The sequence below is a fragment of the Dreissena polymorpha genome, chromosome 13 (assembly GCF_020536995.1).
Source record: "Dreissena polymorpha isolate Duluth1 chromosome 13, UMN_Dpol_1.0, whole genome shotgun sequence".
Classification (NCBI taxonomy): Eukaryota; Metazoa; Mollusca; class Bivalvia; order Myida; family Dreissenidae; genus Dreissena; species Dreissena polymorpha.
The window spans coordinates 50122093-50141268 of record NC_068367.1 but is presented as its reverse complement, the minus strand read 5'-3'; the positions used below and the strand labels follow the sequence as shown (position 1 = coordinate 50141268).

General features: G+C 38.3%; 1 protein-coding gene across 4 annotated transcripts in view; it reads left to right on the top strand.

Moving 5' to 3' along the window:
- LOC127855324 (uncharacterized) overlaps window positions 1-18834 on the top strand; it is a 105377-nt gene extending 86543 nt beyond the window's left edge. For all 4 annotated transcript variants that reach the window (XM_052390805.1, XM_052390806.1, XM_052390804.1 and 1 more), the window contains exons 6-9: window positions 750-999; window positions 1404-1609; window positions 8279-8411; window positions 16324-18834. In XM_052390805.1, the coding sequence (XP_052246765.1) occupies window positions 750-999; window positions 1404-1609; window positions 8279-8411; window positions 16324-16403 (669 nt within the window). In that variant the 3' untranslated portion in view covers window positions 16404-18834. The remainder of the gene's footprint in view (window positions 1-749; window positions 1000-1403; window positions 1610-8278; window positions 8412-16323) is intronic.
- The last annotated feature ends 342 nt before the right edge of the window (window positions 18835-19176 follow it).

Sequence of the window (19176 nt, the reverse complement as noted above, 5' to 3'; positions counted from 1 at the left end):
AACTTAATCCTTGTTTGACAATAAATTTAACTTCAGATAAACTTAATTCTTGTTGAACAATAAACTTAAATTCAAGTAAACTTAATCCTTGTTTGACAATAAACTTAACTTATGGTAAACTTAATCCTTGTTTGACAATTAACTTAACTTCAGATAAACTTAATCCTTGTTTGACAATAAACTTAACTTCAGGTAAACTTAATCCTTGTTTGACAATAAACTTAACTTCAGGTAAACTTAATCCTTGTTTGACAATCAACTTAACTTCAGGTAAACTTAATCCTTGTTTGACAATCTACTTAACTTCAGGTAAACTTAATCCTTGTTTGACAATTGAGTCTTGTTCTGGGAAAACTGGGCTCAATGAATATGCGTAAAGTGTCTTCCCATATTAGCCTGTGCAGTCCAGACAGGCTAATCAGGGACAACACTTTCTGCTTTTATGGCATATTATCTTTAATGAAAGTCTCTTGTTATCAAATATTTAGTTTAGACTGAAAGTGTCGTCCCTGATTAGCATGTGCAGACTGCTCAGGTTTATCTGAGTCAACAGGATATGCACATGCATAAAGCTTAGTTCTCCCAAAATGGTGCTTATTGAACAGCTGGTTTATACCGCTTCTTGGCTATATACTTATGAACCAGTTCCTACTCTGGTGTTGGCAGTGCTTTTTCACAACTGCCTACAGCATTTCATATCAGAATTTCACGAAATAAAACCCAGAAATAATTTACCTTTATTTTCGCAGGTGGAGTGCCAAGCAAAAGGCAGCAACCCTGCACCTAAAGTTGACATCAGGTTTGATGGCGCCAGTATTGCTATGTCTGATACTGGAGATAAGTCAGTTGTCAGTGGTCGCCCGTCATATTCTAAGACACTTAGTGTGACACAAGATGTAGCTGCAAAGGACATGGATCAGTTGTTCTCATGTGATGCAAACATTGCAGGAAATCATTATGTTACAAAGGTGGCTTCCATTAAAGTTAGGGCCATTATCGGTAAGTGAACTATTGGCTATCAGCATGTTAACAACAATATATTACTTGTCATTTATGGATTAGAGCTTTTTTGGCAAAAAGACAGAATTCTTGTGTTATGATTCGGATTGCCAAATTTCAGCAAGAACTTCTATATTAAAGAGTTAACTATGATCAAATTAAAAAAAATGTGAATTTGGATCACTGATTCATAACACAAAACATAGTATTGGTGAATTATTGATGTAAGGCTTTTCTTTGAAAAAGCCAGATTTGTTGTGATTTGATTTCGGACTGCACATTTTCACCAAGATCTTTTATATAAAACTTTGAGTAAATTATGGTCAATTAAAAAAATTATTGCCTGAATTAGAAACACTGATACATAACACAATTGGTATGAAGCTGTCATCTCTGTCAATCAGACACGCCTGACTTCCTGTGCGACAACCTGACACGGTCTGTTGGGGACAACCACGTTGAGGTCAAGTGTATCCTGCTTAGCGAGAGTGAGCTGGCCTGCGACAAGGTCACGTGGGAGATTGCAGAAGAGAACTTTGTGATGCACGTTGACGACAGGCACCAAGACCCAGAGAGGAAATATGGCATCCTGGAGCTCACATGCACACCTGTGAGTATACCCTCCCAGTGATTTTTATGCTCCCCGAAATATTTTCGGTGGAGCATATAGTTGCCAGTTTGTAGTTCCTTACTTCCTTCCATCACACTTTTGTTACAGTTTCTCATAGCACCTTCAATACTTTACCGATCTCTTTCATATTTGGCATGTACGTACCTTGCATGGACCTCTACCTTTTGATGAGATTTGAGGTCACTGGGGTGAAGGTCAAGTTCACCGAGGCTAATGATATATTTTTGAAAGGTTATTAACACATACATTGACAAAGCGCATTATCGGGGAGCATCCATCAGTTTCACTGATATTCTTGTTTTCCTTTCCTTCTATATAAAGTTCCCATTTAAGGTACTATCCCAAATGAGAAAAAAATGCAAAATTCCCAATCGCCCTGTGAAAAATTCCAGAAAGGAAGAAACAAATGGTTATTTTTGTTCCAACATTTGCATTATCTGCAAGTCATATACCTGTAATTGATGCTGGTGTTGAACAAAATTTTGCAAAAACAACACAAATCATTTTAGTCTTTTAATGTTTGTAATGCTTAATTATTTTATCAATTTCAAATCTATTTTCAGTATGGGTTTAAGTCATTAGTGGTATTACTCTTTCTGATTGATACTGTTCTTTTATTGTTTGAACATGTCACATCACCACTATAGTGGGGGACATATTGTTTTTGCCCTGTCTGTTGGTTTGTTTGTTGGTTTGTTTGTTTGCCCTAACTTTAACATTTGCCAAAACTTTTGCAATATTGAAGATAGCAACTTGATATTTTGGCATGCATGTGTATCTCATGGAGCTGCACATTTTTAGTGGTGAAAGGTCAAGGTCATCCTTCAAGGTCAAATATATGGGTCAAAATCGCTCATTTAATGTCACTTGCAATATTGAAGCTAGCAACTTGATATTTGACATGCATGTGTATCTCATGGAGCTGCACATTTTGAGTGGTGAAAGGTCAAGGTCATCCTTCAAGGTCAAAGGTCATATATATGGGGACATATATATAGTGTTTCACAAACACATCGCTTGTTCATTTTTACTATCTGTGAACATGCAAGTCACTTTAAGCATTTTACTTGTCCATACATACGTCCCATAGCTTGTGTTTTGAACTACTGTGTGGATCACTCTTAACCCATTTATGCCTAGTGGACTCTCCCATCTTATTAAACTGGATAAATTTATTTCCAAAATTAGGGATGTCAAGTACTGTATACGTGCGCTTATAAGACGCATTTTTAAGACTCAAATTAATAAGTTAAAGTGGGGGTCGCATCTTATAAGCAAGATACTTGTGAAAATAAGCAAAATTTTTCAAAATATCGAGTTTACTGGAATTACGCTGGCCAAGTTGGACACTTGTCAATTGTTTTGAATAATCGCGGCAGCCATTTGCATTTTCTCTAAAGTCTGTATTTGCCTGTACCGTGTATCGGAACGCTATGTTCAGTTACCAATTTACTTGAAATAAAATGTATCGTTATTGATTTTGTTGTCTATTATTTTTTATTTGAATTTTGTTATTTGGGGGTTGTAAGGCGTTATATTGTCCATGGTTATACTTGAAAAGTTTGTATCACCCGATTGTCTGCGGGCGACGTCGTTAAATGTCATATAAATTGGACATAGTACATAATACAATTATATTTACAAATTACAACTACTGGAAACGTCAAAATGAGACGCAAACGTAACTCTTATGATCTCAAACTCAATGGATGGTACACAGGACGACGAGTTGTTTGATGATCTTGTGGAAAATCGCAATCAATCTGAGGATGTATCTGCCTGTGCAAAGGCGAGTGATTGCGACGATGATGATGATGATATCGGCGACTGGGTTTATGATGACAATCTCACTAGTGAGGAATTCTACGAACTGTTCGGTGAAAGCGATGATGAGGATTTCGAGGGATTTTAAGATGACTGATACGATCAATTACGAACGTAATATGTTTGAAATTGTTATGGCAAATTGATTAAATACGCAATTGTTAGAAATTGTGTTAATTTGATAATTATTTTTACTGTATGAATAATACTTGAAAATAAATTAAAACTGACTTATATATCATGAAATAAACAAATATTTACTTTGTTGTTTGATTGTTTTATTTTTCGGACTTGCGTGAATTACTAATTGTATGCAGCGCGAGTTTGAAAAATTCTCAATGTGTTTCTTATTGATTTTCTTCAACATTCTACCGTTTTTCGGCCGATGAAAACGGCAAAATTTGACCGCGTCTTACACGCGGGTCAGTTTTAAATCCACCGATTATAAAGTCCGAATTTAGGGTGCGTCTTATAAGCGAGGGCGTCTTATAAAGGCACGTATACGGTATACTTATTTCTATATTTAGAATATTTCTTACAGAAATTCCTTTAAGCAAACATCGCAGACCCTGATAGACGCCACATCATGGTCTACACTATTTGCCAAGGCCTTTTTACTTTAAACTAGGCATAGATGGGTTAAACTTTCACAGTTGAATGACCTTTATCTGTATAAGATCCTAAGGAAAGGAATTGAGCTGCAGTTTTGCAATACTTATTGCCTTTTGTGTGTGTTTCCACCGTATAATATTCAGTCACCTGAAGTTTGTGTTTTCAGCTCCTTTTTAACTAATTGTGGATCTCTATCATATGTTAACAGTCAAATAACTCTGATTTGTAGATGCTTATGCAGAAAGGAATAGTTCTGTGACCAGTCTGGCTGAATTATGGACCTTTGTCTTCTTTTTATGCCCCCGGATTGAATGATCGGGGGTATATTGTTTTTGGCCTGTCTGTCATTCTGTCCCAAAACTTTAACCTTAAACTTTAACCTTGGTTAAAGTTTTGCGATAACTTTTGAAATCTTAAACATAGCAACTTGATATTTGGCATGCATGTGTATCTCATAGAGCTGCACATTTTGAGCGTTGAAAGGTCAAGGTCAAAGGTAAACAAAAATCAAAGATGCACAATAGGGGGGCATTGTGTTTCTGACAAACACATCTCTTGTTTCTTCTAAAGGAATATATAGTTACTTTGTCTTTATCCAAAAAAGTTTTGTGGGAGCATCAGCATCAGTGACATGATTCCAGTCAACATGTTAACAATACTTAATCTGATATTAAAAAATGTTGCTTGCAATAAAAATTGAAGTAGAAGTGTTGAAAATTGAACTTGAATAGTTCTGCTCAAACAAGATTAAAATTAATTCTCAATTAATTATTCATCTTCAGCCAACTCCTGTCTGCTGTTACCTTTATTTGTCCCTCTCCCACTTCCTTCAAGCATTCTAAATGAGCTTCCCACTGGGAAAATTGAGCTTAATCCATTACATTTGTGTGTAAAGTGTCTTCCCAGATTAGCATGTGCAGACTGCACACAAATTAGGGACAACACTTTCGACCTGCACTAGATTTTTGTTTATGAGAGACTTACCAAAAGATTCCATTACAGAGGAAAGTGTTTTTATGTTCCCCGAAAAAAAATTGGGGGAGCCAGGGGTTCCGCTGTCGATCGCCATTGGCGCCAAAAGGCGCTAATTTTTTTTAAGTGGCTCCAATTTTTTTAAAGTGGCGAATTAAAAAAAATCGGTAAAATCCTATCCGAAAATGTACTGCGAGTCGAAAAGCACGCGACCGAGCATAAGCGGCCAGCGTTTGTCAGTTGTAAATATTGATTGACGACGATGTAAGCGACCTACAGTGTAGAGTGCACTGAAATCACGTAAGCGTGAAAGTGTTACAGTCGGTGTTTTTACTGCTATTGTCAAGTTTTATGGGGGTTATTATCGGATTAACGGTTCTTTTATGATAAAGAACACTCAATCATGTAACACTTAGGACAAACTGGCACAAAGATCAATGATAAAAACGATATATAAGGCGGTGTTAATTTAAATTGAGATGTTTGTCGTTCAGATGTGTATCATTTTTTAGCTCATCTATTTTTTGAAAAAAAATTATGAGCTATTGTCATCACCTTGGCGTCGGCGTCGGCGTCTGCGTCGGCGTCGGCGTCCGGTTAAGTTTTACGTTTAGGTCCACTTTTCTCAGAAAGTATCAATGCTATTGCATTCAAACTTGGTACACTTACTTACTATCATGAGGGGACTGGGCAGGCAAAGTAAGATAACTCTGGCGTGCATTTTGACTGAATTATGTGCCCTTTTTATACTTAGAAAATTGAAAATTTTGGTTAAGTTTTGCGTTTAGGTCCACTTTTTTCAGAAAGTATCAATGCTATTGCATTCAAACTTGGTACACTTACTTACTATCATGAGGGGACTGGGCACGCAAAGTTAGATAACTCTGGCGTGCATTTTGACAGAATTATGTGCCCTTTTTATACTTAGAAAATTGAAAATTTTGGTTAAGTTTTGTGTTAAGGTCCATTTTATTCCTTAAGTATCAAAGCTATTGCTTTCATACTTGCAACACTTACTAACTACCGTAAGGGGACTGTGCAGGCAAAGTTATGTAACTCTGACTGGCATTTGGGCGGAATTATGGGCCCTTTATACTTAGAAAATTGAAAGTTTGGTTAAGTTTTGTGTTTTGGTCCACTTTACCCCTAAAGTATCATAGATATTGCTATCATACTTGGAACACTTGCAAACTATCATAAGGGTACAGTAAAAGGACAAGTTGCATAACTCTGGATGTCATTTTTACGGAATTATGGCCCTTTTTTGACTTAGTAACTTTGAATATATGGTTAAATTTTGTGTTTCGATCCAATTTACTTCTTAAGTATCAAGGCTATTGCTTTCAAACTTCAAATACTTTCATGCTATCATGAGGTTACTGTACCTGGCAAGTTGAATTTTACCTTGACCTTTGAATGACCTTGACTCTCAAGGTCAAATTATTAAATTTCTCTAAAATTGCCATAACTTCTTTATTTATGATTAGATTTGATTGATACTTTGACAAAACTACTCTTACCCAAACCATCGCCCGTGCCCCCCCCCCCCCCACAACCCCCCCCCCCCCCACCCACCTATTTTTTTTTTTTTTTTTTTTTTTTTTTTTTTTTAAAGATCATCTCACAAATGACCACCACACCCTCACACTATACCCCACCCCCACCCCCACCCCCTCCCCAATTTTTTTTTAAAACGGTTAAAAAACATAACTATTTATTTTGATTATTTTATGTTTGAAATACCGTCCAACCATCGCACCCAAGAATCCCCCCCCACCTCACCCCCCCCCCCCCCCCCCCCCCCCCCCCCCCCCCCCCCCCCCCCCCCCGATTTTTTTTTTCCTTTTTTTCGCATTTTTGGAAGAAAATGTAATAAATGTCCACACCCCCACACAATGCACCGCTCTTCACTCCACCCCTCCCTCCTTTGTGATTGAAAATGAGAGTCCCTTCACCTTTAAAAAGAAAATAGATGAGCGGTCTGCACCCGCAAGGCGGTGCTCTTGTTTCCCTTTCAGTTAATGTGCATCATATTAGCCAAATGACCAAATGTAACTGTTAAACAATTAAATTTAGATGTTTTATTTTCTGAAATGTAACTGTTTAACAATTAAATTGAGAGGCTTTATTTACTGATGTTTGAATTTTTTTCCCTTCCAGATGATGTACATTTGTGTGATTGTATGTTTGAATAAATTTTTATAAAAAATGTATGCAGCATACTGTTCCATTGATGTTAACATTATTAGATAAGTTTGGTTATATGTGATTATTCATCAAGTGCAAACCAATGTTTTTATGTATAAATAAAGCTTATTAAGACTTATGAAGTTACTTATTATTTATGTATTTACATACTTTTAAAAGTAATAATATAGTCAATGACATTGATGTTGTAAGGTTTCTTAGACGATTGTCATAATTAATAAGGTCGGAATAACTGACAGTTTCGCGCCGCGAAAAAGTGGCGACAACTTTTTGGGGGCCAGTGGAACCCCTGGGAGCATATAGTCGCCGCTTCGTCTTCAGTGTCCGTCCGTGTACAATTTTTGTCCGGGCTATTTCTCAGCAACTAATGACCGGATTTCAATGAAACTTTATGGAAAGCTTCACTACCAAGAGGAGATGTGCATATTATCAGCAGGTTCTGGTCGGATGATTTTTCACAGAGTTATGGCCCTTTGAAATTTCTATTAACTGTACATATAGTGCAATTCTTGTCCGGGCTATTTGTCAGCAACTAATGACTGGAATTCAATGAAACTTTATGGAAAGCTTCACTACCAAGAGGAGATGTGCATATTATCAGCGGGTTCTGGTCGGATGATTTTTCACAGAGTTATGGCCCTTTGAAATTTTCCATTAACTCTACAGCGGGCTATTTTTCAGCAACTAATGACCGGAATTCAATGAAACTTTATAGGAAGCTTCACTACCAAGAGGAGATGTGCATATTATCAGCGGGTTCTGGTCGGATGATTTTTCAGAGTTATGGCCCTTTGAAATTTTATATAAAAATATTCTTGTCCCACCAACTACTGTGCCCTCAAGAAGTTTCCTTTTATCTGAATATATAGTGCAATATTGTGACAAATAAAACCTTTGGGGATCATAACCCGTCTCCGACGGTTTCTTGTTCCTGATAAGCTTGTGCAGATTACACAGGCTCATCTGGAATGATTCAAGCAAATGCATTATGCCGAGTTTTCCTAAAATGTGGCCCAAATGGTACTATTTCAGATTAATTCCACTTCGCTGTCCACATCATTGATCGTACACCAGGCAGCCGACCCTCACTTTGCAACTGTGTTTTACGTGATTTACGATGGTGGCCCGAAGGATTTCAAACACGCCGTTATCATCAACAAGCAGGGTGAGTAGATCTCTTACCTTGGCTGAGCACTTTTCAATTTGTCTCAAAGTTGTGAGATTGTTTCTTTGAGTAAAGCTACTCTTGGATGGAAGAATAAAATTATGGTTGAGAGATCCGGTGTGACAAACAGTTACTGGTATAATAAGTGTAGCCCTGCAGCATAAAATCTTGAAAAGAATAATTTAAAGACCAAAAGAATAAATGTATTTCTGTATTACCTGATGAGCATAGATACATGCTACATGTATGTACAAGTGTCACTGTGTTTCCAGGTATGTCTATTGTCTGGATTATTCTGGAAATCTGGATGTGAGATTAGTGTAAATTCTATGAATTTTTTAAGGGGGTGAGGGGACATAGAAAAAAATTTGATTTTTTTACTTTCCAAAAATCTTACAAATCTACAAAATGTTGCTATGTCCACCATTTTGAAAATTTTCATTATTTATTATCAAAGTTAAGCATTTCAAAACAATACGTTAACCAAATTATATGTTGATTGCGTATTTTCTAGGTAACTGTTTTACATTTTCTGCAGTCAAACAAGATCAGGCCTGATATTAAGCGCTAAAGGCCATGCCTGAAACTCATCAGCGGGGGGGTTTTGCGGCCGCCTAGGCCTCCATTGGGGTCCAGGGTCAATGCCCCCCGCTCCCCCCCCCCCCCCCATCCGGACGAAAATGATTTTGAGCATTCTAAAACCCATTAGTCAGGCTCTCAGAAAGCCTTTAGTCTCTGAATGATTCATACGTACATGTATTTTATAATGAAATTGAATGCTCTTTGACACATACACATAACCATTTAAAAACATCTGCTCATTTTAATATCATAAATACGTTACCTGTTATCTCTAGCTTACCCCTTTCCAAGGGAGTTATTTCATCCGGAAAATATTCAAGCGCTGGGAATCGTCCACCTCTATAAGAATCCAAATCAGGTTAAACATAGTACAATGCAACCTAACAGGAAATCAAGAACCACAACTCATCTTTCCTTTCCGGATAAAACCATGTGCACGCCTATTTTAGGCTCAGGACTTATGTGTTCTTTTCACTGTGTTTTTGGCGGAGTTTAAAAGGATAAAGTTTATTTATCTTTTATTTGTATCATTCGGTTTATATTTCTATACTTTTTGTTGCAGTAATTGTCATATTTCTGCTTTTGCTGGGTTTCTTTGTTTGCATCGTCGCTCATGTACATGACGTCATGAGCACGTGAACCACGAGGAATTCGTGCCTATTCCCCAATAAGTAATTGAGGTCAATTGGACAGCGTTCTTTGTGTTTACATTTTGTGGTTTAACTTTTTATTTGAATTTATAATCATTAATTTGTCTTTTGTAGGTTCTTTCTGTTTCTTTTATTTCAGAATGAACTTACAGGATAGAGGTTCTTGTGGTCATATCAAAGCAAGGTGGGATTCCCACGATACTTGCTTGGCATGTACCGGTTGCACATTTAATAACAAATGTGCGGTTTGCGATTTGTGGGCTTACGACGTATGGACAAAAGCAGGTCGCCGGAGGACGTCGATCAGCCGCAAACGCAACGAACCTCCATCCGACGTTGATTACCCGGTGACTCCACTGGTCAAGGATGACCAGCTGTTTTGTCAGTCACTGGGTACCGGGCTAGATGGTGTTGTTGTCAGTCGATCGTCATCAGATCTTATGACTCACACCATGCATACCGGCGACATTGATCATGGAACGACTGGATCAATGTCAGACCACATGGCAGCCGCCATTCTACGGTCTTTGTCCGGTGACGTAACCGGTCATAATATGACCGGCCGGTCACCGGTCATGTCACCGGTCATGTCACCGGTCCGGTCCAGTCATTGATCACCGGTCACCGGTCCGGTCCGGTCACCGGTCAACAGTCATCAGTTGGGCCTGCCACCGATAACACCAATCGCCGGTCAAGAAGAACTCGGTCTTCATCATCGGCGTATTCTTCTACATCCGATTCGTCGTCGAATACATCGTCTTCATCAAGGAGTGGACATCGGACACGCTCTTCTTCGTCGAGCAGTTATCATCGTCGCGGCGCTCATAAGCGATCACGTCGTCACTCACGGAGACGGTATTCCAAAAAATCTCGATCTCATCGCAGCCGATCCACATCTCGACAGCGCAGCCGATCCAGATCTCGACATTGCAGGAAACGAGGACGTTGGCAACGTTCACGTAGACAGCATCGGACTTACCATACGTATAGTCGTTCACCATCGTGTTCCGTTATGGAATCGCATGTTTCCATGCCAAATGTGTCGGTTCCAACGTTGACTGCCACACGTATTGCATCTTCAGGAGCTCATCTCACTACAACGGCGTCAGTGTCAACACCACGGGTATCATCTACAGTATCTAGTCGTTTACCCCCTACAGCTACCCTGTCGAATCCTGATACACTATGGATACAGAATTCGGCGGGACATTTTGTACCGGTCAATGCTGATAATTTACCTTTTTCCGGTTTACATTATCAGTTTACTGACGTCGGGGATGATCATTCGCTGTTACCAGACAATTACAATCCGGTACAAGATATTCTCACTTCTGTTCCTGCTGATTCTATACAAACCGCTGGTGTTGTAGAGAGTGAGGCTGATTCAGATGCAGAATCTAATGTTGAGACGGATCAATATTTAGCTCCGATTGGTCAGATCTATGAACTGATGTTTCGTACTCTTGGTGAAGATTACTGTCCAAGACCTGCTGAACTGTCTTCAAATGCGACGATTTCTGTGACAGAACAACTTTTTCGTACATTTGATCCCAACAGGGTTATTAAGTCGACGGCTCGTCCTGACCCACGACTTCCCATTGGTTCTACTGTTCTATCTGTTCTTCAATCATTGGAATCAGCTAATAAGACTATTCCAAAACGAGGAGAAACATGGAAAATTCCTAAGGAACTAGCTGATCCAAAACACCAGGAAGGTAGTAAAAGTTACAAACCTCCTGTACCACATGCAACATCTGGGTTGGATTTTTCAAAACTTCCGGTTCCAGATCCGGACATAAGCAAGCTATCTCTTGTAATGCCAAGTGGTTCCAATTCAGTTTCTGTTCCGTTTTCAATGTTGGAAACTTGGGAAATGAGGGAACGTAGATCATTAGGTTTGACTAACCAAATTGACTTCATGCTAGCGACAATTTTACAAATGGTGTGTGATTGGTCGGAATCTGTTCCGGAGGAACTCCGTGATTTGTTAATTCATCTCTCACGGACCACACTGGCCTTATCTCACACTTCTGCTTCTTCAATGTCCGAGATGCTAAGGATTCGTAGAGATCTTATCCTTACTTCTTTACCTAAAGATTTTCTGTTGGAACCTGGTATGAACTCGCTCAGAACAGCTCCTCTCACATCAGGGTTTCTTTTTGGTGGAAGGATACAAGAAGCAATCACAGCTGACAAGGATGACCAACTTCATGCTTCTTTAGCTAGAAACAACTCTGGACAACGCCAAGGGGTCTTTAAGCATCCTGCTTCTAGGCCACCAGCAGTTCCAGCATTCAAGACGGCTAAGAGAAATAACCTTTTCTCTAAAAAGCCTTCTTTTAATCCACGGTCAGGTCCTAATAGGCAGTCTTCCTATAACAGACCTTCTTTGTCACACAAGTCTTCTAATAAAGATTCTGGGAAAAAGGGCAAACCCAAGCCGGGACAGAGGAATTTCAAACCTTCTACCGGCAGGGGCGCACCTCCTGCTTATCAGCCCTAGGTCCCTTCCCTTTCTACCGCCACAACCTCCGATGCCGGAAATACCAGTCGGGGCCAGACTTTTCCACTTCTCAAATCGATGGCTTCAAATTACTTCAGACGCATGGGTTCATTCTCTTGTGACAAAAGGCCTGACTTTTCAATTCGAAAAAAGGCCTCCACTTTCTCGCGTCCCTATAGAGCTGGTATCTCGGCATCCACATATTCCAGAGTCCATTCTCGGGCTCTTGGAAAAACAGGCGGTAGAAAGGGTTCAAGATCCTTATTCTCCAGGATTTTACAGTCGTCTTTTTCTTGTTCAAAAGAAAAATGGTTCCTGGAGACCAGTAATAGATTTAAAAGTGTTCAACATGTATCTCCTCAAACCAACTTTCAAAATGGAGACTCCTTCTTTCATACGGGAATCCATCAAACCCCTGCACTGGGGGGTGTCTTTGGATCTGGAAGATGCTTACTTCCATGTTCCTATACATCCCAACTACCGAAAGTACTTGCGATTCGCCTTTCAAGGCCAAGTCTACCAGTTCAGGTCTATGCCTTTCGGGTTGGCGACAGCCCCACGAGTTTTTACCAAACTAATGTCGGCAGTCGGATCACACCTCAGAGTTCACGGGATTATTCTTCTTCAGTATTTCGACGACTGGCTCTTACACCAGCTCGATCGTCAATTGCTTCTGTACAACCTAGAATTCTCTTGGAAGGAGCTCCTCTCGTTAGGGCTCCTTCTCAATGCAGACAAATCAGACCTCATTCCTTCACAGGACTTTACGTTTGTGGGAATGAATTTCTTGACCCACATCAATCGGGTCAGAGTGTCTATTCAACGTATATCAGACCTTCTGATGAAGGTCAACTGGGTTTTGTCCCAATCTCATATAACAGCTCAAGAATTCCTCTCTCTCAACAGTATCCTGAGCTCAGTAGCAGACTTTGTGCAGTTGGGACGTCTCTTCCTACGTCCTCTTCAGCACTATCTCTCAGCTTGTTGGAAATGGTCTCCAGGCAATCTATTAACACAGATTCCAATCCTTCCCTCCTTAAGGTCTCATCTTCAGTGGTGGCTAGACGAGGAGACTCTGTTGGCAGGAGTACCCCTTCTTCCCCCGCAACCGTCATTATATCTAATAACGGATGCGAGCAAGGAAGGGTGGGGTGCTCACCTGGAACCTCTCAGTCTGATAATTTCAGGGTTGTGGTCTCATCAGGAATCTCACCTTCATATCAACAATCTAGAAATGCGAGCAGTATTTCTAGCTGTATCTCATTTCCAATCACATCTTCGAGACTCTTGTGTGATGGTGTCAAGAGACAACACATCTGTGGTGGCTTACATCCAGGCACAGGGGGGAACACATTCTCAATCCCTGTATCTGGAAACCAGAAAATTACTTGTTCTTTGCAAAACACTCAACATTCATCTGCTGGCAAAATATATACCAGGTCGCCTCAACGCCCTGGCGGATGGTTTGTCTCGCAAACACCAGTTACTTCCATCGGAGTGGACACTTCATCAAGAAGTGACCAACCAGATCTTTTTCAAGTTCGGTTATCCCCTGGTCGATCTATTTGCAACCAGACACAATCACAGACTTCCTCTGTATGTGAGTCCAGTTTACGATCCAGCAGCGTGGGCAATCGACGCGCTTTCGTTCGCATGGGACCAACTGGACGCTTACGCCTATCCCCCACCCATTCTAATTCCCCAAATATTGGGGAAAATCAGGGTGAGCTCTTGCAGGATACTCCTGATTGCCCCTTGGTGGCCCAGAAGATCTTGGTTCAACGATCTTCTCAGTCTCCTGTACGATTATCCCAGGAATCTTCCTCACAGGTCAGATCTTCTGTCTCAAAGCGGCAGACTACATGCGGACCCAAAAATGTTCCACTTACACGTCTGGCCGTTATCAGGCAATCTTTGCAGAAGAAATGTTTTTCTGTCAGGGCTTCAACCCTCGTTGCTTCGGCAAGGAGAAAATCCACCAGAGCAGTCTATGATGCTCGTTGGAAACTCTTCTCCAATTGGTGTTTTCGAGGGAAAATTAATCCCCTCAATCCCTCTGCTAGACGAATAGCGGATTTTCTCATTTATCTTTTTGATGATAAGAAACTTTCTCTTAGTTCCATCAAAGGATACAGATCTATGATTTCGCATACATTGGCTTTCACTAAGTCTTCACAAGTCTGTGCTGATCCAGCTATTTCAGAACTTGTTCGAGCTATGGAACTTAGTCGTCCTGTATCTCGTACACTTGCTCCTAAATGGGATTTAGCTTGTGTGCTTGGTTCCCTTATTAAGGCTCCCTATGAACCTCTTGATCAGGCTTCATTACAATTCCTAACATGGAAGACCGTTTTCCTTCTTACTATGGCTTCAGCCAAACGGAGAAGTGAAATTCATGCTCTTTCTATCGAGGATAGTCATATTCGTTTTGACTCCTCTGATGGTTCTGTTACATTGTTGTGTCAGTCAGGATTCCTTGCTAAAAATCAACTCCCCTCTATGGCTTCCAAACCCTTCAAAGTTCCAAGTCTATCTAGAACTTGTGGACATGAAGATGATGATAGACTCCTTTGCCCGGTCAGGGCTTTGAAGTTCTACCTTAAAAAGGTAAAGTCTATTCGAGGTTCTCGCAAGAGACTTTTCATTCCATTAAAAGGGGGGGGGGGGCGATGTGTCTGCGGCTTCTATTTCTCGTTGGATAGCCTCGACTATAAGGAAAGCTTATTCTTCTCTTTCATCGAGGGATTTATCCCTGTTTAAGATAAGACCGCATGAATTAAGAGCTCTTTCGGCTTCGTGGGCGTATATTAATCAGACCCCACTATCTGAAGTGCTTCAAGCTGCTTTCTGGAGGAATCCGACCACCTTCTCCTCTTTTTATCTTCGTTCTCTTGAGTGCCAACAAGACAATTTGTATAAGTTGGGTCCTCTTGTAGTGGCTCAAACTGTAGTTTCTTCTATGGCGTAAGTACACTGGTGCCATCCGAGAATTAAGTACTATACTGTACTAACAAAGATTATAAGAGGACTTGATTCTACTATCTCTGGCTGTAAACCCTGTATATGGGTTTTGCTGTGATGGGAAAAAATATGCGAACCTTCCCGCCGCAGCTGCAAAATCAGCTAGAGATAACAGGTAACGTATTTATGATATTAAAACAAATGTTCTTAAGTAAAATTCATTTTAATTATTAAATACTTACCTGTTATCGGTAAGTCCCACCTCCCACCCCGCTCATCGCCTTTTTATGTTTGCGTAAAGGAAAGATGAGTTGTGGTTCTTGATTTCCTGTTAGGTTGCATTGTACTATGTTTAACCTGATTTGGATTCTTATAGAGGTGGACGATTCCCAGCGCTTGAATATTTTCCGGATGAAATAACTCCCTTGGAAAGGGGTAAGCTAGAGATAACAGGTAAGTATTTAATAATTAAAATGAATTTTACTTAAGAAAATTTGTTTTAACTTGCCATTTTGTTTTCAAAATTTCTTCAAATATGAGTCTCTTGAATGTTTGAAAAACTAACATAACGTCATAAGCGTTTATCCACCATTGATCAGCCATTGTTAGTGTGCGTTCCATTGGACAAAAGAAAAATTGTGTCCAATGAGAAAAGGTTAAAAAGATGGTGTGCTATTATTAAGAGTTACAGGTACAGATTCTCTGAGGTTCCTCCGAGAACACTAATAGTTAATTCATAGTTCGGCGCCCCATCCACCCTCCAATTTTCTCAACTGATTTGCCTAAATCTCTAAATCAATCCTGAGCGGATTTAAAAACCGGAAATCTGGCCCAGGCCGGAAAAATAGCAGGCCTGAATATGCATATTTTATTTCATGTGCAAAACACGTACCTAGATTGTTTTCGACAGTCATTTTCGGATACATTTATATAAAAAGAATACACATGAGATTAAGGATGGTATTGTTTATAGTACTTTGCATTGTAATTACCAGAAATTGCACCTTAAAAGACTATAAAAAAAGAACAATAAGCTAGGGCATAGGGTCTTTGCCCTTTATCCCTGTTGGGTACCTATGGCCTTAGACTTCCGGCATAATTTTTCGGATTTCAAATTTGGGACAATTGACACCCTATTTTTTTACTAAAGTATAATTTTAAATGACAACATGGTCTGTGTATTTTTGATAGAAATCAATTTGTTCTACCCTTCCAGAAACTTCTAGTGCCACCTTGCTAGCACCCCTTACCTTCCTAGCAACCATCATCATGGCAGCAGTATCCAAGCTGTTGTAACATCAATATCATCTAGACGCATTCCATAAACAAATTAATCTGTCAAAATCCAGCAGTGAGAAATGACTGACAAATGTACGAAGAAAGGAATAGCAAGAGTTGATTGGTAGTTCTAGAAAAGATTCTAGAAGACAAGACAAAAAAAATCATGTGTTGGTGTTTGTTTAAACTCAAAAGAAATTGGTTTTACATGTAAAGGAATCATTTTGAACTTCAATGCCATTAAGTAATTGTAAATGAAATAAATATATAAATTACTTCTGATGCTACTAGAATCTGCCTTTAAATGTTGCTGTATTTATATAAATACCAGTAAATGCCAATATAATTCATGATGAAATGGAAGCAAGTCATAAGTGGGGAATTATTTACATCATACAACTTATGTTTTGTTAGTTTCAATATTAATTTATCTTTGTACATTTATCTTCAATTTGTTATTTAGAATATTGTATCTTTCTAATCATTCCAGGACAGTGTAGTGCTGCATAATACTGGATTATTTTTGCAAGTTTCCTTTTTATATCGAAATAAGAAGCTTCTCAAATGTTTTAAGTGTTCTCTTGCACCCACTTATACCCATGTATAACTCATTTGGTTTGCTATTTCTCAACAGGGAATGTAAATCAGACTTGAAACATTGTAATTATTTGCATGTTTTAAACCAATTGTACTTACATATGTAGGTATTTTTTTAAGTGTTAAAGTCATGGCACAAACTGATTAATATAAATGTATATATCGAGATTAAATTTGTATTTTGGCAGCAAATTTGGGTCATTTATATGATGAGTGCATGTAAATACAATCGTTTTAAGAACTCTGGTATATACGAGTTCTCCTAGCAATAATTACGTATTCATTAATTGACAAATTTAACACTCTCCATTATAAGAAGTTATCGAATAATTTTCTAATTGTGTACATTTACATGTATTTGGCTCAAGTTTAAAAACATCTTCATAGCATTTGTATATTATAAGGTAACATTATATTATGATAAACAATGTCTTACTTTTAAGTGTTTCTCATATTAAAATAGATTATTAGGGACGAAAATAAAATAAGAAAGTGTAGACAATGTTCTGCCAAAAAAGCTCTAGTGACACAATTACACATATTAGGCGTATTATGGACAGTTTATGAAATGACTGATGTTGCAATTCTGGTGTCTGTACTCAAGTGTGACCATATCCAATCATGTCATTTTCATAGTTTAGTATACATGTACTTTTATAGTATTTTGTATAATTCCAATTATTTACATTTTTTGAAAATTGTATGTTCTATAACTTGTATAGATGTTTAAATGTACATGATATATGTTTGTATTCTTGAAAATTGAAATTTATATAAATTTGTATATAGTTATTTTCTCTTTAAAGTGTGTGTGTGAATAACAGTGAGATAGTGTTTAATTGTAGATGTTTAATGTATTTAGTTAAACATAGAAAGTGTCAATTTTGAAAAAAAACTGGTTAATTGTTAGCCATATAATGGGTTATATTAATATACTTTTTGTAACGTTGAACAAGAACAGTAAATTGTGGTGCATGTTTTTATATTTTAAATTTTTAATTTGTGGTGTTTGCTAAAGCTTTTTTACCCTTTCCCACTCAGAAGCAAAGTAAAAATGGCTATGTGCAAACAGCATAAAACCAGAACAGACTGCGAGTAACTCGCAGTCTGTTCAGGTTTTATGCTGTTTGCTGCTCATCCGTATGTAAGGGTTGGAAATGAAGCCTTAAAAACTTGAATCTAGTAAGAAAAGTCTTTAATTAAATTTAATGTTCTAAGGGACTACAAATGCGTCAAAATACGTATCTAAGTGGTAAAGGGTCAATTAAACAAAGTGAACAATAGAAGAAAGAGTGTTATTTTATTTACATAGAATGTTTCTTGTGTTCAAAAAGACATGAGGGAAAATGGGGATGCATACAATTAGTGATTGTTTATGAAATTACGGCTTTGTTTATTGATTCACTGCTGGGAATCTTTAATTGTTATCTGACAAGTCATCAATGATAAAATTGTAATGCTTTTTGAATGACTGTTTACAAAATATGTGTTTCATGCATTTTACTTTTTTTATATCTAAAAGCAATTCTGATTAAAGATGTATACACTATTTAAATAAGTCTTTGCTTAAAACTAATCATGCTTATTGTCCTGTATAATTTTAAAAACATCAGATCTGTGGTATGAAAATGATGATTTTACTTTGAATTTGCTTCAAAAATTGTTCCAAGCAATTATGTCAAGTTCTTATTGAAAAGTTACTACATGTTTTGTCCGCATTGAAAATGCAAGTTTGCGTATAGAAAATCCAGTTCATGTTTAGTTTGCTCAATGTGATTTGCAACCTCCGTCTTCATTTGTGGAAGTTATGTGTTTACATTCTTGATTCATAATAAACTAGGATCTGACATAACCTGAGTGTTGTTCTTGTATTTGAGCCTCAATTTGGGAATTATTGTTTCAGTTTGTAAGAAATGATGCAATGAAATCAAAACCATAGACAGTGTTAACCCTTTACCACTATAACTATGTATTTTGATGCATGTGAAAGTCCTTTAAAAAAATCAATTTACTTATCAAAGATCTTTCTAACTAGATTCAAGTTTAAAAGCTTCATTTCCAACCCTTAGATACTGTTGAGCAGCAAACAGCATAAAACTTGAACAGACTGCGAGCTACTCGAAGGCTGTTCTGGTTTTATGCTGTTTGCACATAGCCATTTTCACTTTGCTTCTGAGTGGGAAAGGGTTAATAG